The sequence below is a fragment of the Anomalospiza imberbis genome, chromosome 18 (assembly GCF_031753505.1).
Source record: "Anomalospiza imberbis isolate Cuckoo-Finch-1a 21T00152 chromosome 18, ASM3175350v1, whole genome shotgun sequence".
In the NCBI taxonomy this organism is placed as follows: Eukaryota; Metazoa; Chordata; class Aves; order Passeriformes; family Viduidae; genus Anomalospiza; species Anomalospiza imberbis.
In genome coordinates this window covers 8,960,640-8,981,193 of record NC_089698.1, presented here as the reverse complement: position 1 = coordinate 8,981,193, position 20,554 = coordinate 8,960,640, and the positions used below count along the sequence as shown (strand labels likewise).

Genomic DNA, 20,554 nt, shown 5'->3' with positions numbered 1-20,554 from the left:
TCTGCTATGTAAATCAGAGAATCCAGTGTTTTTGTTTTAAACCAGAACAACACAAAGCCAAGCATTACTACATTTCCTATGAGGCTAAATCAGAGAGGAATCCAGGAGACACCAGGGGCTTCTTATCTTTTCCCAACTTTATTCCAGGTAACAGCCAAAAAAGCCCCTTTACATTTGGATTCCGTAGTGCTGGTCATTTTCTATTTAATAAATATTGATAAAATGTTAAAATATTTATTAACTCAGAGAGAGAAGGGTGGTTGATGGTCTAGCATAATGGATGGGCCAGGAGCACAGGCAGCCCTTCACAGAACCACTGCTGTTTAGAGTGGAAAATCCATGGAATCAGAAGGAAATGTGCATCCACAGTCAGAACCTACACACCTCCAGTGACTACATCTCTTCAAACCTCAAAGCTATGCTGAAACACAGGGACTCTCAGCATTTAGGGGTGATCTGCAGCTGTTTGGCAGCTGCCCCCAACCCTGCAGAGGAGGAACTTGGCTCCAACCAGCTCAGCCACACAAGCTGAACACGTTTGCTGTGCTTGCACACCAAGGTCAGGGTGCAACACATCCCTCACACACCCAAACCAGGGCATGCGACACAAATACCTGTTGTCACAACAAATGGTGTCTCCTGAGAGGAAGAAGCACCAGGGCCTTATGCCACCCACGCAATGGACCCACTGCAGATGAGTGACAAACCCAGTTATCACACTGGTACTGAGGAACAATAAAAGCCGGGCAAGCACCAGTTCTCATCACTCTGTCCCTTCTGGTATGCACAAAATGGGTTCTTTTGTCAGCAATGAAACACCGACCTGTGAAAAACTGAATCCACTTCCACAAAAATCTGATGATGGGATTTCAGGTTATGATGGCTGTGCCTGCCACTTCCTTTGTGTCTCACCCTCTTGGACACTGCACAGCACAGCCAATTCTTTGCAAAGCTCCCATTAAATAAACTATCATTACATAAGCAGCCCCATTTTCACAGCACATATGGTTTTGAAAACTCCCTTTATCCACTGGGCAGCTGCAATGCTGAACAGAAGCTATGGCCAGAGTTATGGTACATGGCAGAAAGTTCTGTGAATCCCAAGTTTCTGTGTGTTTTTATTTGATTGCAAAATGTCAGATTTCTGACATATGATGGGGATTTACATCTGCAAATGCTCAACATGTCACAGTGACAGACTGGGGCCATGCTGACTGTGTGTTTTGTTAACACTGACAACAACCACAGCCAATAAAACTCTGGGAGTCTTTGTACTCCAAATGCATTCTGTATTCTTTTCTAATATATTTGTACAAAATATCTTAACATCTTCCATTTTCCTCGAGCACTGTATATTCAAAGGCTCTAAAAAGTTACAGTTCACGGGATTTCAGGGTTGTATTTTCTTTTGTTCTTTTTCCTTTTCATTTATTTATTTATAATCTCATCCCAGATGTGGCATCAAATGCACACAGCGGGATATCCTTAAGCATTACTTTGTAGAGTTCGTTGTGTCACCATCCAACATTCTTAATCACGTGAAGATTAGCTGAAAGACTTAGCTGGGAGTAGTGTGAGCAATGGGAGGGGCATCTGGGTATCTGCTGGTTTAAAACAGTTCCACACCAGCTCTGTCTCCTTTTTCCAATTTCCCCAGCTCTCAGAACATGGAGACAAGGTGGAGCGATAACCAACCTTCCCTTCCATTCACTATCTGCATTGCCGGCTTGTTCAGCACAGCACTTAAACCAGGGCTCCCTCCTCCTCCATCCCACATCCTGGACACACATCCTGGATAACTTCACAGCTCAGAGCGGGTGGCCGGGGGGGAAAAGCTGAACAGAAAAGCTTTGGCTGAGGCAGCTCCCAGTTCCTGGTTCCAGTCAGATCTGCAGCTCCAGATCCCAAAGCAAGAGCAGCCACTGGTGTGGTTTGCAGACCACTGCAGACAGCCAGGTGAGGGAAGGTGTAAGGATCTGAGAGTTCAGCATTCACAGAACTTGTCCACTGCACAAGAAAACCACAACACCAACAGTTCCATGTGTAAGACAGGCAGACAAGGGGGCTGGACTGATTACTGGCCCCACAGGCATTGGGAAGTTGTAGATTTCCATCACAGGTCACCATTCTTAAATCAAGACCACTTAACATGTGCAAAGTAACCACAGAAAGCTTCTAACAAACTGTACAGGTGACAAGAAAAGTAATTTTTAGGATGCAGTAATTAATTCCTCATCCTAACAGGTTAATTTAAATTGATACCTGGGATTAAGTGGCAATAAGTCCAAAAATGCAGAAACTGCATTGTTAAGTGTAATAGGGAAACTCCAGAAAAGAAGTGGATCTGCTGACAACACAACTTCAAGCCAGAAGAGGGATGACCAATTTTGCCTCTGATATATATGGACTAACAGGAAAACAAATTAACAGCAGCCCGTTCTCACATGAAATTGTGAGACAGCACAATAGTGTAAAAGTCATCTTGTATGCAGAGCTCTTAAAACTGAATTAGTAGAGGACTATTGCATAGTTACTGCTGGTTATAATTTGGAATATATTAAAACCTTTACTTCCCCAGACCAATATTTAAAATAAACAAGAAGCAGTGAGCAGGCACAGCCACTTCATTAAAGTGATTACATAAACACTCAAACCAAGACTTAATTTGGATTAATAGTAAAGATAAAATTGAATGCATAAACACGCCATGCAGAAAAAATGAAGTTCTGAAAAGAATTAAGTGGTTTGATGATATCACATAGCAAACACCTGATGAATTCATTAAACACAAAGGGTTGCAGATGCCATGATACAGTGAGCAGTTCCTACTTGAAAAATCAGATGGATGTCAAACTTACAAAAAACTAGTGAGTCCCAACAGCTGCAGGACACAGGCAGACGTTCTGCAAAGCACCAGCAAAATTTGAGCCCAAGACTGATACAGCCAAAGTATCAATACCAGACATGATTAGTTTCAATGAAGTTAATCCAGTGTTTGGGAGTGCTTGGAAGTGCCAGGGATTTTCTCCTTTAGAACTGCCCTGTAGCTGGGATCCACTTTCCCCCAGGCACGTTCCCAAGGGGAGACCCTCAGCTCATCGATTTCATAAACTACTCTCTAGTCTTACTCACCTTAGCAGGGCAGCTAAATATATGCACCAAGACATAAAATCTGCAGAGCCATCAAAGCACTTCTGCTGGAATAGAAGAGCTGACAATTTATAGGCTCTTCAGTTGTGCCTGCTTTTATCAGGCTGGTTAGTTGAAAGAAAATGCACACATAATTACTTAATCCCATTAAAACAAAGACAAATGACAGCAGAGAATTCCCAAGCTCAGCAGTTTGAGCACAGGAAGATTCTGAACTCACACAGAAATGAATCACGGAGCCTTCTCTATGGGCAGCTCCTTCCACAGCCCCTCTTATTTTGGCTACATCAGCATCACAGCTCTGATATCCTAGTATTCCTGCCAGCTCCAGAAAATGGCATCTTAGACAATGAAGAGCTTCCAGATTTCCCAATGCACCAGTAATCCAAGGTCTCCACTTTTTCAGTGAAGTGATTATGTGACAATTAAACAAAGCAAGTAAATTCACAAGAAGCTACTAAAAAAACTCAGTTGCTTCTTCCAGCATTTGGGGAGGACAAGCAGGAATCCCAAAGAGGCAGCAAGCAGCAATTTGGGGTTGGTGCTTAATTTTAACATTTTGAGTTTCAGAAATTTACAGGAACTCCTGTTCAGTGACAAAATGTAAACTTAGTACCTGAAGAGGGAAAATGAAGCAAATTCACGTTTCTCTAGGGGATTTTTAACACCGGTTTGTTGGCGTGTTTACTACGCAGGAATAAATAAATGTGTAAAATAATTGCAGGAACTCATTGAAGAACTGAAAACTGAACTGATGTAAATTCATATTAAACTCAAAAGTCGCTTATTTTTAAGGCAGCAATGATTTTTTAAAAATATAATATATTTAGCATACCTCTAAGCACCAGGATCATTTGTCTCTGCTGTTCCTACACAATAATCTGAGCCCTTGAATGTGAGCAGTGTCTCACCTCCAGGCTCAGCCATCCCACAGCAGCTGTCTGGGACAGGACAAGCAAACAGTGCTGAGTGTAATGTTTGCTCACCAATTACCCTTTTGTGGGCTCACTGAGAACTTCCCAGGACAAGGCCAGGCAGAAACCTTTATCCCAAAAGGGGAGGGATTAGGAATTTCAGTACTAGAGTGCATTACTTTTGAGACTAAGCAGTAACAGTCTTGCAGGCAAAACATTTTTCTTCACACTTTCCAGGCCTTAACTGTGGTTTACAGCAAAATAAATAGTAATAAAATAATGCTTCCTGCAGTCTGGTTTAGTTTAGGAAAAAGGCAGAGAGGGACTGAGCCATAATTCCACATACACCTGGGACAGGGGATATCTGTCTGGAAGTTTTCTACTTCCAAGGACAGCTTGTCCAGGTACAAAGGCTCTCTGGGGAGATCTCTCCAGCACACTGCTGTTTATTATTCTCAGCTTTACCTCACCTGCTTATTAGTTCCTGAATACACTATTTCCCAAAGAACAGGAATAAACAAGTGGGACCTCCTCCATTTGGACTGCAAAACCCTGCTGGGTATAAATTCCACGGGTTTGTGCAGAGGACCAGAGAGCCTTACTGAAGCTGGAAGCACCAACACCAGCAGAGAAGCAGCAGCAATGATGGTGACACCACGACACCCCAGTTTTAGTTCATTTATTTTAGTATGGTGCAGCAATGGAAATCTTACTTTGCTTTGTATAGAAAATCCAAATTAGACTCCCAACTCAGGGCTGTTAGGGATGGCAAGAGAATCCTTAAGTTACTTGTAAGTTATTCAAACTATAATGTTAGTACAAAATAAAAATAAAATGTTATCTTTCAGTAAGCCAATTCCACATTAAAGAAAACCTATAAAGCTTTTGTCAGGAACACAGATTCCTCTTGATTAGCAGCCAGTTAAAGTGGTAGAACTCTCAAGAATATCTCTGGAAAGGGCAGGATTGTCAGTTAAGCCCTTCACCATTCTGCCCCAGCACAGTCCTACATCACCTCCATCCCTTAATAAGAGCAGAGGACATCACTCAAATAAAGAAGACAAACTTACTTTACAGTCACACTGCTCATTAACATAATATCAGAAATCACATCCTTTTCATGTAGAAGAGACAAAAAAAATGACAGGGCAGACAAACACCACACACTTCCTCTTCAGCTGCCCTTGAGAACAGATTCCAGGGAATTTTGTTAACATATGTAGCCAAGTATTGCATAGAATAAATTGTGTCAAACTCCAAAGGGGCCAAGAGATTTTCCTTCCAGCTCCCCAGAACCATAAACCCATCAGACTCCCAGCCCTGCTGCTCCCCTGTTGACACAATAACACTGTCCATACTTCCCATCTCTTTAGAGAGTTTAAAAAGTAAGTCCAAAATTCTTAAAGCCATTCCAGTAACAAAAATCTTGTACAATGACCCTTTCGTCACCTATGACTGAAGTTTCCCTGGTGGTAAATGTGTTCTATTACTTGTGTTTCAGAAGCAACCAGAATGTCATGGAACAACTACAAAATAGAAATGTTTTATTGCAAATCTGATATTTATTTCCTGCTTAGAAACTGCCACACCTGCCACCTTCTGCTCTTCCTTCCAAGACCAAGTTTATCAATATAAGCACTTTAATGTAGTAAATTCACATTTCAATTTCTCAAGGAATTTGAGGTGCTACTTTTGCCTGGTTATTTGTACGATCCACCCATCAATTTGTTATAGAAATTTGAAGCATTTCAGTTTGACTATTTCAAAGCAACAAATGTCCCAGGATTTGGTGCAAATACCAGCAAACACAGTGCAGGAAGAGCAGAGAGATCAGGGCTGTGAAGGTTGAGCAGGAATGGCTGTTGGGACAGCCAGGGAACACCAGAGGTGGCTGGGCCAGGGCCCAGCACTGGGCTCGTGCCAAGGCAGAGTCAGGGCTGGGAAGAGGCAGAGGCAGCTCAGGGAGCTCCCAGCCCTCGGCACAGAACAGGAACAGAACTGAAACGGCGCCGGGCTCCCCGCAGCCCCGAGCTGCGGCAGCACAGGGACAGCTGCAGGGCACTGCTGGCACCAAGGCAGCACCGCAGCCTTTGCTGCTCTGAGCCAGGCTGAGCACCCAGACCGGGGCTGCAGCTCCTGCTGGCTCTGCTCAGCTCCAAGGACACATTTAAGAGTGGTTTATATCAACAAGAAGGCAAAAGCACTTCAGCTGTGCCCAGCCTGCAGCATACCTGTCCTCTGGGTTCTACCGTCACTTCAAGCTACTGAGCATTTCAGCCTTGGAAAATCAATTTTCCACCATTCCACTCAAGCCTCTACTTGTCATTATACAAGTGGCTGCAACACACGGGTGCTTGGTTTGTTTGTTTGGGGTTTTTTTTTACCAAGAGACTAATATTTAACTAACAGCACAACTCCAGCCTTTTCCCTTTGAAACCCCCACTTCCCATGGGCAAAGAGCAATGGTCAGAATCCATCCTCATTCTTAACATATCCCATATATCCCACATAAGAGATAAACATATCTCAGTTGTTTTCCACTTGCTCCTCTTCTTCATTCCGCACAGGAATATGGTTTTGTTTGCTTCTTTGGAAAGGCTATAGTCCAGTTTCAGGGCCCTGCGGTTCCAATGAACACCAGGAACAAACTTCACATTTCCAAGCTGCTTTCCCCCCATTTTCCTGGCTGATCACTGACACCCCGAGCCATGGATCACATCTGGGAATTGCCACATGGACACACTGCCAGGTATCCAAGGTACTTGTCCTACAGATTACAGTCAAATCCCAGGATAAGTAAGTGCAGGTGTATAATGAAGCCCACTTAAAATGAAACCAGTCTCAGGCTTGGGGTACAAGAATTCTGTAGAAAGATTTATGACCCTTAACAGGAACTTCATTATAAAGAAAGTGACTTTTATATAATGAAAACCATCTCTCTCTTAAGAGGAATGATGTGTTAACATCAGCAGAGCTGTGTTTCAGTGTTTTCTGTTTGCAATCCAGCACCGTCACTGTCACTTAAAGTTCATTAATTATTCTAAAAACGCCATTACCGAAATACAATTGTATGCCATTTTTTAATAATTTTCTTCAGAAGGTGGCATTTCATCTATTTTTAAAGTCTAAATTTTCCAGTAGAGCTTACCCTGTGTTCTTGGAATTACTCAATACATCAAAATACAAACATTAGTAATGAGCCCTATTAATGCAGATTTCACTTCAAGCTAACTTAGATTTACTTCACACAGTGAAGATAGTTTGTTTCAACTGAAAAAAGAGATTCCCTAAAGGAAAAAACACCAACTACTGTGGCTGATATTGCCCAATACATTGCTGAAAAATAAATTCTACTGATTGGATTTTTTTCATTTCCCCCCTCCCTGAGCAGCACTTTTAAAAATACAGTCTTTTAATGATTGTTTAATTTTCATATAGCTAGAATATAAATCCTTTACATACTGCTTTGCTGCAGCTGCAACATAATGTCTCGTTTTTCATGGAAAAAACCTAATTACGTGGTTCACCAAACTGCCTGTGGTAACACATCAATTTTATTTACATTCAAAATTTGGACTTGAGTTTGTTCTCAGCACTCCAGTTAATCCCAAGCCCATTTTACACAATAGTTCTCCTGGATTCATTAGTAACACCTCACTCTGCTGTTATTGGGAGGGATTCCCAGCTATTGGAACCCTGCTTCAGATTTCCAGCACTTTCTGGGCAGTTCCACTTCCACAGTTCTATCCCACTTTAAATATCCTGGATTTGCTCTAAGTCCGGCCTTGCTGAAATACTTCTGCCAAGGGACCATCAAATTTCCCTCCAGAAGGCAGCTGTTAATATTGCCTCTGGAATACCAACTCCTTTTCCCACAAAAACACCAGAGAAAAACAAGAACTATTGTGTGGCAAATAAAACCTAAAGGTTAATTACTCACTATTTCAACTATTTCAGTTGAACTGAGCTTATATTTGGAAAGCAGAAAGATTATGAGGAAGTACATGGAGTCAGTAGAGAATTTCTTGGCTTTGCCTTCCATGAGTGTCTTTCCTCTAAACTGTTTTCAGAAGGTAATTTGTTGCAATCAACAGGAAATCTTCCCAGCCATGAACAAAATTAAGATGCTAATTCTCGAGTGATATAAATAAAATTAAACAACAAAAAGCATGAAAAAGCATGAGGCCTTTTTACACATGGCCCTTTGGCAGATTTCAGACTTTTTAATAACTTTTTAGCCTTAGATATTGCCAGCTGTAAGAAGAGGGAAAACGCACTATGTGAGAATGATCCATGGAATATCCTGAGCTGGAAGGGACCCACAAGGATCAGTAAGGTCCATTTCTTGACTAGAATTGGTAATGAATTCACAAATGCCACACGTTCTCATTGGATCCTGCTCTCAACACTGAGATTCTCTGTTCATGTGGAGACAAAACCACAGAAGGAAAGAGGAATTAAGGCAAAGGTAAGTGCAAGCAGAATTCCAAACAGGACATCAGTTTTAATTTTTTTTTAAGACTCCCATAAACCAACTTTCAAGTAAAAGGAGTAGAAGTGGTGGGAAGAACATTTATTTTTAAAAGGAAGCAAAACAAAATGAAGACATCTCGCCCAGACACAATAAGGCTCTTGTCAACTTCATGTGTATAAAAGGAGTTGGCATTTTCCCATGAAGCAATTCCTTAATCCCAAATGATGGCATAATAACCTCATTTAATATGCCTGCTTAAAAGAAAGTTTATTTTGTCTAAGCTGAACTTCAACTGGCAATCACTGGACACCAATTACCAGTGTCAGATATAAGGGTCACAGAACAATTCTGCAGGCTGAGAAAGTAGGAATTCACTTTTCAATCCCATCTTCTTGCCAAAAGAATGGAAAAGTTGAACTTTGTTTTCATGTCTTTGGGAATAATCTATGCTAGGCAATTAAGAAAATGCAAATTACTTATCTTATTGAAAATAATCAAGACAGAAACAGACTTTTCAGTAACTTAATATTCCAATAAAGTCTTCTGTCACAGGAACCTACTTGTTAATTCCACTCTGCGCTCAAGAACCGGCAATTAACCATTTTCAGATTTCACTTCAAATTATTAATAAGTGGTACTCAGCTGCTTGATATTCATTGCTGCTTTTTAAGTGGAAAGCCTTCCAAAAGCCTTGCATTTCAGATCCGTTATTCCTTGTTCACTAACTGCTTTTCCACACCCTGGCTGCTCTCGTTCCTGGTACCACTGGGCATGACAAGAGTCCTGGGTTTTATGGAGTTACTCTGAGTGCATAAAATTGTTGTAATACACATCCCATGCTTTCACCAAAGCCCAGGGATCCCAGAAATAACCTTTGGGCAAATCCAAGGAATTCTCCAAGCCAGCTGTAATGCAATTCCAGCAGCAACTCCCTCCCTTCTTGCCCACTGCCATAATCTCATAGCAGAATGAAAAGACTGAGGAGCACACTCATTTGAACACCCATTTCACAGCAAGGGGGCTCAGCCTTCATTTCACGCATTGCTTCACACACTTAAAATATGTTTGAATAGACAGGAACATCTTCTCATTCAATAATTAACGTATCTCACTACACAGAGCTTAGAAGATACTCTAATTCCTGACAGAGCTCCCAATTCCTCACAATTGCAGAAAACAGACAGTACCCTGAAAGAACCTTAAGTAGGCTCAAATTGAAATGGAGAGTAGATATTTCACTACTTTATTGTCTTTTACATTAGTGCAACCAAAAAATATCATTTTTTCCAAGTTTTACATTGTTTTTCTTTTAATCCCTACTAAATGCTGACAAGCACCAACTACTAAATATTTACAGGTTAAACATTTACTTAATTTAGAAGGCTTGCAGTCCAACTGACTGTTAAATGAAACTTTGAAATCTGGCAGTTCATAAGGGAGCATACAGAACCCTTCCTAGCAGGAATAAAAACAAGTAAACTGAGATCTGGGGCAAGTTGTTCTCCTCAGGAAAGATCCTTGAAAACAGAGCTGACATGTTCTGCTTTCCTGTAGGGAAAAATCAGCCAGTTTCAGGTAGAGAAACAATAGGACAAATTAATTTTGGGCACAGCCACATGGGTTAATGTGGGTGCCCTGCACACAGCTCTTCCTACAGGCAGCAGTTTTCCCTCCTCACTTTTATCAGCACCAGGGGATTACGGCTGCGCCAGCCCGATATGCCAAGAATTCATAAACAGGAACGAGCCGAAGCCTCGGGTTTTTCCTGTCATAGCTCAAATTTCAGCTACATTTTTAAACTTACCTAGCTGCAAAGATCATGTACAATAATCTTTTAGGAAAAACTAATTTATTCAAGAGCATCTATTCTTCATAAGCATTTCCATCCAAATTCTTATATTCTACACAGCAGAAAGTGAAATAGTGTCATTTTTCTGGGGAAGCAGCTCCAGAAATTAATGGATCAAGTGCAATATATAGATGAAAATCTCAAATACCAGAATAAGTGAGTTCAGGCACACAAGCTACTAAGCTGATAGAAGGATCTACTTTTACCTAAAGAACTATCAAACACCCAGAATTTATTCATTTTCAAGCCCCTGTCTCACATCCTGCCAGCCTTCCAGAGTCCACCTCCAGTGCTGTGCTTACAGTCACCAACCTGTATTCTCAGTAGTGGTACACATCACAATCCCTGCATTACCCCTGAGAATTCCAATATTCTGTACCACAAATGCAGCAAAGTGGAATATATCCATAAATCTAGTACAGAGATTATAAATTGATAGACAAAACTGTCAGAGAATTACAGAAAGTTGAGAGGGACCCACAGGATCATCAAGTCCAACTCTTGAAGTGGTGCAAAATGTCAGAGCAAAGTGCTCTTTGCAAAAGCAAAGAAGGGAACTGAGGAACAGATCTGATCTCCCTTCCCTATAATCTCTGTGGAACCCACAGGGTCTAGGGCAAGGGTGGGAGAAGAGAGAAAACCCAAGAGTTGAGTCTAAATTCTCTGTGATGCTCCAGATGGTATTTGGTCACTAAATGCAAATGAGAGCTCTGCAACTTGCAAATCCACAACGTTCCTGTCAAAAACACTGCCAACAGTCAGACACTCCCTCCTCTCCTTCCACTTCTTCTGTTGGATGTACAAAAAAATGGATTTATGGGAAAAGGTACTGTGGCTGGAACAGTTGCCAAACCTCTCCAGGCAATATCATTAAATAGCATTTATCCTTCAGAAAACCAAACTTCAACAAATTTAATCACACCCAACTTTTTCAGACTTACAGAATTACTCCAGTTTTTCCCCACTCACTGACCCCACCCCAATCAGCTTTTTCCACCAAGGATTGAATAAAGATCTTCAACTTCTCATCCAGTTTTAAATGCCACCACAATAAAAACCAGAACACCACAATCAAGGCTGGCAGGAAGAAGAAATGTACGAAAATGTGCAAGAGACACCTCTGAAGTTCCCAGCTGCCTGGTTAATCCAACCACTCCACTGATCTATAACTGCTCTGCAAATAATTGTTTTTACTTAATCTCCTGTGACAGCATTTAATTATCCACAGTTTTGGAAAGCTACTACATAAACAACTGTCCTCATTCCTCCTGTTTACAACCACTAAGTTGTTTTCCCTATGACTATTTGAAATTCTTTTATTAATGGCAGATTTGTTGTTTACCAAATCTTCAATGTTATAAAGATAAAGAGTTCATGAGCAAAAGTTTTTGAAGTGCTTCTGAAAGCAAGGACTCATTTTGGACTTTTCCTCTGTTTACTGAAAACAGTAAATATCATACAGCACTATTGGAGTGACTCTCTTATCCAGAAAAAATTTAAAATTGTACTTTAGACTTGAATTAATAAAACATAGTATTTAAAAATTAAATTCTTAAAAATTTAGTTATCACTAAAATATTTCACTTTCAAAGCACGAGTTCTAGGCAGGAAAAGAGAAATCCAAAACTTTATTCTTTATAAGAATTCATGATCTTACTAACAGACATTATTCCCTATAGTCCCTGTATCTCAGATGTCAAGGTTTTGGATAGACTCTAGTCTTCCTCTTGTGATTTGCAGCATCAGATTCCTGGGACTTGTGCTCCTGAAGATGTGAATACAGCACAACAACAAAGTTCTGGCCTCTAGTCCTCTGGACTATGGAACTCTAAGTCACAGTGACAATCCAACCTGTAGGAACAGCATTTTAAGCCAAAGCAGCTCATTTCCTGAGCAGGTTATACCAGAAAAAGGCATCATGTTACCCTGGCCCAGCTGATAGGCAAGGAAAACTCTGCTTCAGTAGCTTTCCTATTTTCTGTTTGTATGCCCACATGGAAAAGCCCTTTATATTTTCAGGAAGCTAATTTCAACTGTCAAATAGTTCAGTATTGTGGCCTATTTATACAATAAAAAGCAGAATAAACTTGTTCCTTTTGCCTTGTGGCTGCATGAAGCAGTGAACACAAACTGTGTCCTTTGTCCTGTCTCAAGGAATCAATGGACATAAATGCCTTGTTCTGGCAGAATTTGAGGCTCAATATTTTATCAATACTGATGTTTGAACTCTAAAATATACTGAACAGAGCCTAACAGCCCTATGAGTGGAAAATGTACAACACTTACACAATTTACATCACTTTGAACTCTATCTGATAAGTCACTACAAGTGTTTCAATGTGCTTTTAATACAGAACAAGGAAATCTATCCTTGTAGGATTTACACACATGACAACAAACGAGTTTCAGATTGGATTCCACTTAAAAGTTCCTGCTCTGAAGGCTCCAGCCTGGATGCTGGAACACCTCGAGTGCTGTGTCCAGTTCTGAGCCCCTCAGCTTAGGAAGGACCTTGAGGGGCTGAAGCATGTCCAGGGAAGGGAACAGAGCTGGGGAAGGGGCTGCAGCCCCAGGAGCAGCTGAGAGCTGGAAAGGGCCTCAGCCAGGAGAAGAGGAGGCTCAGGAGGGACCTTGTGGCTCTGCACAACTCCTGACAGGAGGGGACAGCTGGGGGGGTCGGGGTCTGCTCCCAGGGAACAGGGACAGGAGGAGAGGGAACGGCCTCAGGTGTGCCAGGGAAGGCTCAGGTTGGACACCAGGAGGATTTTCAGCATGGAAAGGGTTGTTAAACATTGGCTGGGGCTGCCTAGGGAGGTAGTGGAGCTCCCATCCCTGGAGGTGTCCAAGTAACACCTGGATGTGGCACTCAGTGCTCTGGCTGGGGGATCAGGCATAGGTTGGACTCAATGACCTTGGAAGTCTTTTCCAAACTAAATAATTCTGTGATTCCATACAATTTTGAACCAGGCAAACAACGTGTGACAGTGATGCTTTGCTACACTCTGCCCCATACTGCACCCAGCAGAAGCAGGTTCAGCTGTCCAGACATTTAAGTGGATTTTCATACCACCACCAGCACTGGAAGCAGCATTACATTGTTGTAACCAAGATGTCAGATATAAACAAGCTCCATAAATTTTCAACAGAAACATCACCTGCAACTCCCCTCAAATAAAAAGACACTTAAGTCCCATCTACTGCATTTGAAATATTAAATAAACTATATTTCACTAAGAGAAAAGCATATATTATTAAAGCTTTGCTGGGTAAGTAGAAATATTACCCATTCCCTCATTCAAAACAGGTGCCTCATAAAAAATGAATGTCAGTGGAATGGCTCAGCACAGCACTTGTGAGCCATCTCTTTAATCATACATGATCGCAGGGCTACCTGCGTGGAACACGCCCCAAGGTGCTTGGGCCTCCATATCTGTGATTTTACAGGCTCTGGTGCCAAATAAACAATCTGGTAGCCATTAAATCAGGAAGTTTGGAATGGTGCTTAGAACAGAATGAAAATAAATGAATATACCATAATCCAGGAGTAAACAGTGAAGGGTACAGGTGGGAGATAAGAGACAACTCAAGCACACTTGATAAAATATTCTGTGTATTTGAAACAAATTTTATCACCAAGTCACCAGAAGTTCTAAAGGTCACAAGGATAAAAAATTATTGCAAGAAACCAGATTGTCTTGGGTTTTTCTAACTACTGTTATTCCAGAACTGGTGAACTTCAGCTGTTTTCTTGCAAGACACAAGGTGAAAATGGAGGTGAAATTTATCAGCCTAATAAAACATCTTTTATTTCAGGCAAACTAAGACTTGTCATAGCAACAATACACCACTGAAAAGAAAGTAATACGTACTGGATATAGTCAAACCCAAACAAGATCAAAACAGACACAGTAGAAGTAACTTTTATCATGTTAAGGCTCCACATTCTGGTGACTCTGAGGACAATCTCAGTTGCATAAAGCCTATAATCACCAAGTTATTAGTGTCACCTCTGACCTACCTGTCTCTTCCTGCCTCCTATTCCACTCACTTGTTGCAACGCCCCTTGCATCATGCTCAAATCCTGCAGCACGAGCAAGAAGCAAGTCCTGACCTCACAGATTTACCTGGGCTGCCATGGAGTTCACCTGACTCTACAGGGGAGGTGATTTATTCCATCAGCTACTACCTTATGCCAGAGCTGGGGTATTATTATTATTATTATTATCATCATCATCATGCCTTTAACTAGAATCTACTTTCAGAGGTTCCACAAAAATCCAAGTCATGATGTTGACTACTGGTCTCCTGAGTTCAAGTTCCACTTTGCATTTTATCACGTGGCAAAGAAAGTCAAATTTACAAGTCTTTTTGTTTTCCTGTAGGTCTTAAAACACAAATTATGACAAAATAACATAAGGTAGCAAGTTAAAGCATTTTAAAAAATTCCTTTTTCACTGGAAAAAATGGAAGTAATTGAGAACCAAAGAGTGGCTTACTGTGCAGCTCGCGGTGGATGACATCGACCAGGTTGGGCTCGTCCCCCCACCAGAATATCCAGAGCTCCTTGCAGTCGGGTTTGACGTCCCGGCGCCACACACACAGCAGGTTGGCCTGCAGGCAGCGGATGAAGCTGAGCAGGATGGGATCATCCTGGGCTGGAGCTGAAATGATGGGCCCACAGTCCCCATGGCCTTCAAAGTTGTACCTACGCCATTTGATGCCCGTGAGTTCGGCCTATGGGAAACAAAAAGGAAGAAAAGAGTAATTAGATCACTTCATAATTTAGTTATAGTCATAGTTTGTTTCACCAATTAATTCCTCAATTCAAGTTCAAAAATCCTCCTGTTCATATATTTTCCTTTATTCCCCTTCAAAGAAAAGAATTTAGAAACAGCACTGATAAACCTGACTTACCCCTGCATTTAGGTTTTCACCACAACCTGACTCACTTCTAGTCATTTCTATCCTATTCGTTCCCAACAGCTTCATTCCATTTCTAGCCTTATTGTTATCTTATTGTCATCTTACAAGTTAGAAAGGAGAAAATCCAGTCAGGGAGAGGGAATAAGATTCATTTCCTACAGGCTGCTTGGTGCCCACCTGAGTTTAGTGTCAACCCAAAAGGTGGCCCCTTGGAAGTCACAAACAAAGTATCACAGTACTTAAGAAAACCAGTGACTTACTGGAAAAGCTGAAACAGTTTCGCATTGTGACATTACAGGTTTACTAAATGGGGGTTTTATTTTGTCCAAATAAACAAAAGCAGAATATGGAAAGTTGCCATATACTGCCTCTCAACCAGACAGAATTCTCTTATTAACCATCAAGGAAAAATGAAAAGAATAGATTTGCTACCCAGACATTTGGGAAAGGTTTTCTTTGGGCACTGAAAAGCTTCCCCAGGGAACGGGCATGGCCCCAAGGCTGCCAGAGCTCTAGAAGCGTTTGAACAATGCTCTCAAGGATGCACAGGGTGGTTTTGTTGGGGTGTCCTGGGCAGGGTCAGGAGTTGGAATCAATGATCCTGGTGGGTCACTTCCAACAGAGGGTGTTCTGTGATTCTGAGATTTTCCTCCACTCCCAGTTTGCCCCATCCCTGTTGTAGCCTTCCCTTTTCTCTCCACTCTCCAGCACAGGACAGGGAATACCCCCAGGACAGTCTGGCTGTTATGAAACACAACTGGTGTGTGTATACTCTGCTCACAGTGGGCTTGTACTCTACTCTCGACCTGTTACCACATTCCTGCTGCTGCTATTCCCTCCACTGCCTCATTTCCAGTGTTCGCGCCTTCCCTTGGCTGCCCAGAAGCAGCCGGTGCTCAGCTCCCAAGGGCTCCTGCAGGAACAGCCAGCTGGTCTGCCACAAGGAGTGCAAACACTCCAGGGCAGCAGCTACACCTGTGACAAGAGAGGGAATTGCCAGGGACAGGGGAAAGACCCAGCACTAGAAACACTGACTTCAGGAATGAATTTTTACTCCTAAAGAAAACCAAAGACTTGCGGATCATGTATTCCTCCCATTGTCATCACCTGTGTAAGGACATTCAACTTCTCCTCCAAAACCCAAATTCCCCATCATACACGGAAGGATTTCCTTTTTCAAGTCCACAAACTCAGTCCATTTACAAGTTTAAACTCTAAAATGAACTTCTGTCCACCACAGTAGGTGGAAGGAGCCTGCCTGGTTGAAGAGCTGGCTGGTAAACTGCTGAGGAGCTGAAGATGATGCTCATCATACCAACAACAGAGCAAAAACCACAAGTATTTCTTGGATTTTGTAAATATATTCTCTGAAACAGTTTCACCTCGTACCTGTATACTGCACAGCAGGGCTCTGGCCCATGGCTACAGCTCCTGGGACTCTGCCTCAAGGACTATTTCCCAGAACACTGATTATCCAGATTGCCCATTTAACTGACCTCTGAAGAGGCCACACCAGGCATATGGCCACTCAGTACTGCATTGGGAAGGGAAAAAAACCTATGGAACACTGAACAGCAAGGAAATTGGGTTTATTGTTTGCAGGCCCCTAAACTGCCAGGCATCTTTAGCTCCACAAGGCAGAAGGGACACTACTATCCTATATCCTGCCAGCAGGACACCAGTCCTGGATTGTCTCAGCTGGAGGCTCCCTACTGCCAGCACTCAGCTCGAAATGCTGATCAGCCATCCAAAGGGTTGGGAACTATGGAAAAGGAAATGGGAAAAGGTAGTCCAGAGTGGCTGAGATGCACAGCCATGTGCCACCTTCCTGGCATGACAAGGGCAGGGGAATGCAGGAGGAAGAGGCAAAATGGAAGGAGTAAAGTTATTTTTTCCATAGTAGGGTGCTGGAACACCTCATACGCTAAATAACAGTCTAAGAAAAAGCACTCCTCCAAAACATCTACATCTGTTCTACAAGCATCTCCAGTTATAGCTTGGAAAAGGAATGGGCAGAGTTTCTGAAACAGGACCATGAACATCACTATGAACCACAAAGCACCAAGAATTAGTGCCAGCACAGGCAACCTGTGAAAAAATGATGTTAAATGTTTGTGCCATAACCAGTTAAGAATATATGCTAAGTCACAAAGAGCATGGAACAGGAAGATGATGAAAACCAAAACAAAAAAAACCCAACTGAACAAAGGACATTACTCAACAGCAGCACTTGCTTGATTCACACAGCAAAGGCCAGAGCTCAGCTGTTTCGAAGAGCAGAGAGGCTCCTGTGGCTTCCTGCCAGCTCAGAGGTATCACCCCAACATCCCCCCCAGAGGAGGGATCAAACAGAGTCAAGGAAAGCACAGCGAAATCAGCAGAGCTGCACCAAATTTAATTCTGCACTAACTTCTGAGTCTGTAATTCTGTGGACTGTGAGGAATGATAAACTACTAACCTGGATCACACCAGTGCCCACACACACACAGACTCCCAAAAAAAAAAGGGAGAGATGAGTCCTGGGGCTTTGGACTCAGTAGCAGCATTAAAGAAGCTCTCACACATCGTTTCCCACTTCAAGTTGCAGAGATGTGGTTCAGCACATGTATTGGGGAATGTCTGTTTCTGTTTAAATTTTTAATAGGTAAGCATCAGTACTAATCCCTCAGAACTTCTGGTTTGTGTCCTCATGTTAATTAAAACTGAACTCAAATAGAAATTTGAATCCAGAAGGGATACACAAGAGCAGACTACACCCAAAACACTTACACACATTCTACACCTCTACTGATGTTCTGTGTAAAGTATTTAACACACTATAGGGAGAAGATCTGCATCCACATGGGGATTTATTTACATTAATTTCTTTAAACAAACCGACAGCCCTGGTTTGAAGAGGCCTCCATCTGTAGCAGGGTTTGCACAGACAAGGCAAGCCGTGGGCTGTGGTTCTGGGAACTGCTCTGAAGAGCCAGATGTGGTTTCATTTGTGCTTCACTGGCAGTGAGCACAGGCTGCCCCAACACAGCCTCATCCTCCTCCTACACCCCAGCCACGCATTTCCACGTCCCAGTCTGACACTGGATCTACTTCATGGAATCACTCAGTGAAGGGGATCACTTCACCAATTTAAACAAGAGAAAGCAAGAGAAAGACAAACATTTCCAGGCTTAGCACCCTGACAGCTCATCCTGCAGCCAGGGAATCACTGAGCAGCCCCAGGAGAGGAGGGAGAGTGGAGTGGGATCTCCCCTGTCAGGGACAGCTCCAATCAGATAAAACACAACCTTCAGTGCACCCAGACTGCTCTTCGTGTGCCTCAACCAACACAAGCAAGCACTGGTGCCAGAGCAGGCTTGGCCTGGGTGCCTTCCCTGCAGCACTCAGCTGCTGCTCAGACATTCACACTGAGCTGGGCTGACTCAAACCCAGAAGGGTTGGATTAAACGACTTTTTCCCTCTACTCAGATCAGTCCCCACACCTGATTCATTAAACAGCCACAGAGATGCTTGTACCGGGAAGTCTGAGGACAGCAAAGCAGGTCAGGGAGGGCAGAGATGCTCTGATTAGTAAAACTGCTGGTTTGAAAGCAGCCTGAAACACTGAGACAGAAACCAAAATTGCCAACCTGAGGACAAAACTGTGAACATGCTGTTTAACTCACAACTGGCTAGAGATGAATGCAGAACAAAGCAGAACTCTTGCCAGGTGATGTAACTGACTGTGTTTCTTGCATCTCTTCCCATATGCATAGTTTTGGCTTATTGCAGTTGCTATAATGTTTTTAAAACTAAAAAGCCTGACCAAAAAAACCAAGGAACTTACAAATACTTATTATTATCCAACACTGTTAGCAAATCATGCATTAAATGAGATTTTTGCTTTGGTTTATAAAGGAACATGTGTTATGGAGGACTGTGCTGTGAAGGGTTTAACTGCTCAGATAAGTGGGGCTGTTTTGAAATGGAGTTTTTTCTTAAGTTCAGCAACTGCACTTGGACACAGAATATTTGTGAGACGCCAGTTCTAAATGCACTGGGCCAAGCGTGTAAGGAAACAGAGAAATTGGATCTCTAACAGTAATACCCAAACCCTTCACTAACATCCAACTTCTTACAGAGTAATTCCCAAGACACAAAAAGATCTGTTTCTGATGTTTTCAAAAGCAGCTGTCAGGGTAGAAGAGTGTGTTCAAATTCCACACAGGCATCCAAAACCACCCAAAACATCCCCAAGAAATAGGCATTAATGAAAACAGTTCACTGCCAATGTCTTTATTCAGATGCATGGCCTCAGAGTGATCACACAGAGTCCCTTGGAAAGGGACACAAACTCAGGTTTCAGTGACCACCATCACACCCTGCAGAGTGAAACAGCCTCAGAAGAGATGAGCTGAGTGTTCAAAGCTCTGATCCCCCCCTGCACACACAGACAAGCAGAGAGACACAGAAAGCAAATCAGCACTTTCTTTCACACCCTGCTGCCCTGAATACAGACACCTCCACATGTACCTGCCACAGCTCAGGGCTCCGGGACACCATCCATGACTGTGAATTCCTAGGAGACTGAAAATCTAAGCTCTCATTCTTTTCCCCCTTCAGGCTTAAATCACAATAATAGGCAGGCTGGGAGGGTCTTCTGCTGATCTCATCGTGCTCCACTCAGATTGGTAGAGTTTAGGCTGCTAAAAATCACAATTCCCCAGTAACATTTCACAGTGCACAACTTGGTGCTGGCATGCTCCCAGCAACCCTGAAGATATAATTAGTGCTGGGTAGCCACTGTGACTGCTTTCCTCTTCTGCAGCCCTTGCAGATGGAACACAAACAAACCCATCTTCCACCTCCTCTTTTATTTCCCATCTCCACCAAATGCTTTTTGGCCTCTGTTTTAGGGGAAATGGACAGGCCAACTCTAAATTAACTTCTCCAGATCACTTGAGTAATTCCACCCATTTTAATACACAAAGCTCCCTTGGAGAGATTATACAACAATATAGACACAGCAGAAAGAGGAAGAGCATCAAAAGTTTGAGAAACCCTTGTATTTGGCCACATCAAGTCTAAAGCAGAGCTATTTTTTAATTACTTTGTGCTCCTCTACATTTAAAACAATGACTAAAACAATATAAATGTGTTATTTTCCCTGCTTCATATCATACAGAGAAGAAAAGCTAAGACAGAGTCAGGCTGCAGAGTGTAGAAAATCATCTGGTACTTTCAAAATAGGAAGGATACATTGGA

The 20,554-nt window shown here is 42.4% G+C and overlaps 1 protein-coding gene and 1 long non-coding RNA gene across 7 annotated transcripts in view; one reads left to right on the top strand and one right to left on the bottom strand.

Annotated features, from left to right (window-relative positions):
- Positions 1-20,554, bottom strand: part of MED13L (mediator complex subunit 13L) — a 170,909-nt gene that overhangs the window by 136,338 nt on the left and 14,017 nt on the right. For 5 of the 6 annotated variants that reach the window (XM_068208888.1, XM_068208892.1, XM_068208890.1 and 2 more), the window contains exon 2: positions 14,884-15,121. In XM_068208888.1, the coding sequence (XP_068064989.1) occupies positions 14,884-15,121 (238 nt within the window). Of the gene's footprint in view, positions 1-14,883; positions 15,122-17,398; positions 17,447-20,554 lie in introns of those variants that run through there. The other variant, XM_068208889.1, reaches the window with a different exon arrangement.
- LOC137484778 (uncharacterized) lies at positions 3,768-17,368 on the top strand. The gene is made up of 2 exons (XR_011005023.1): positions 3,768-8,532; positions 12,128-17,368. It is a non-coding gene; the product is annotated as an uncharacterized lncRNA (long non-coding RNA).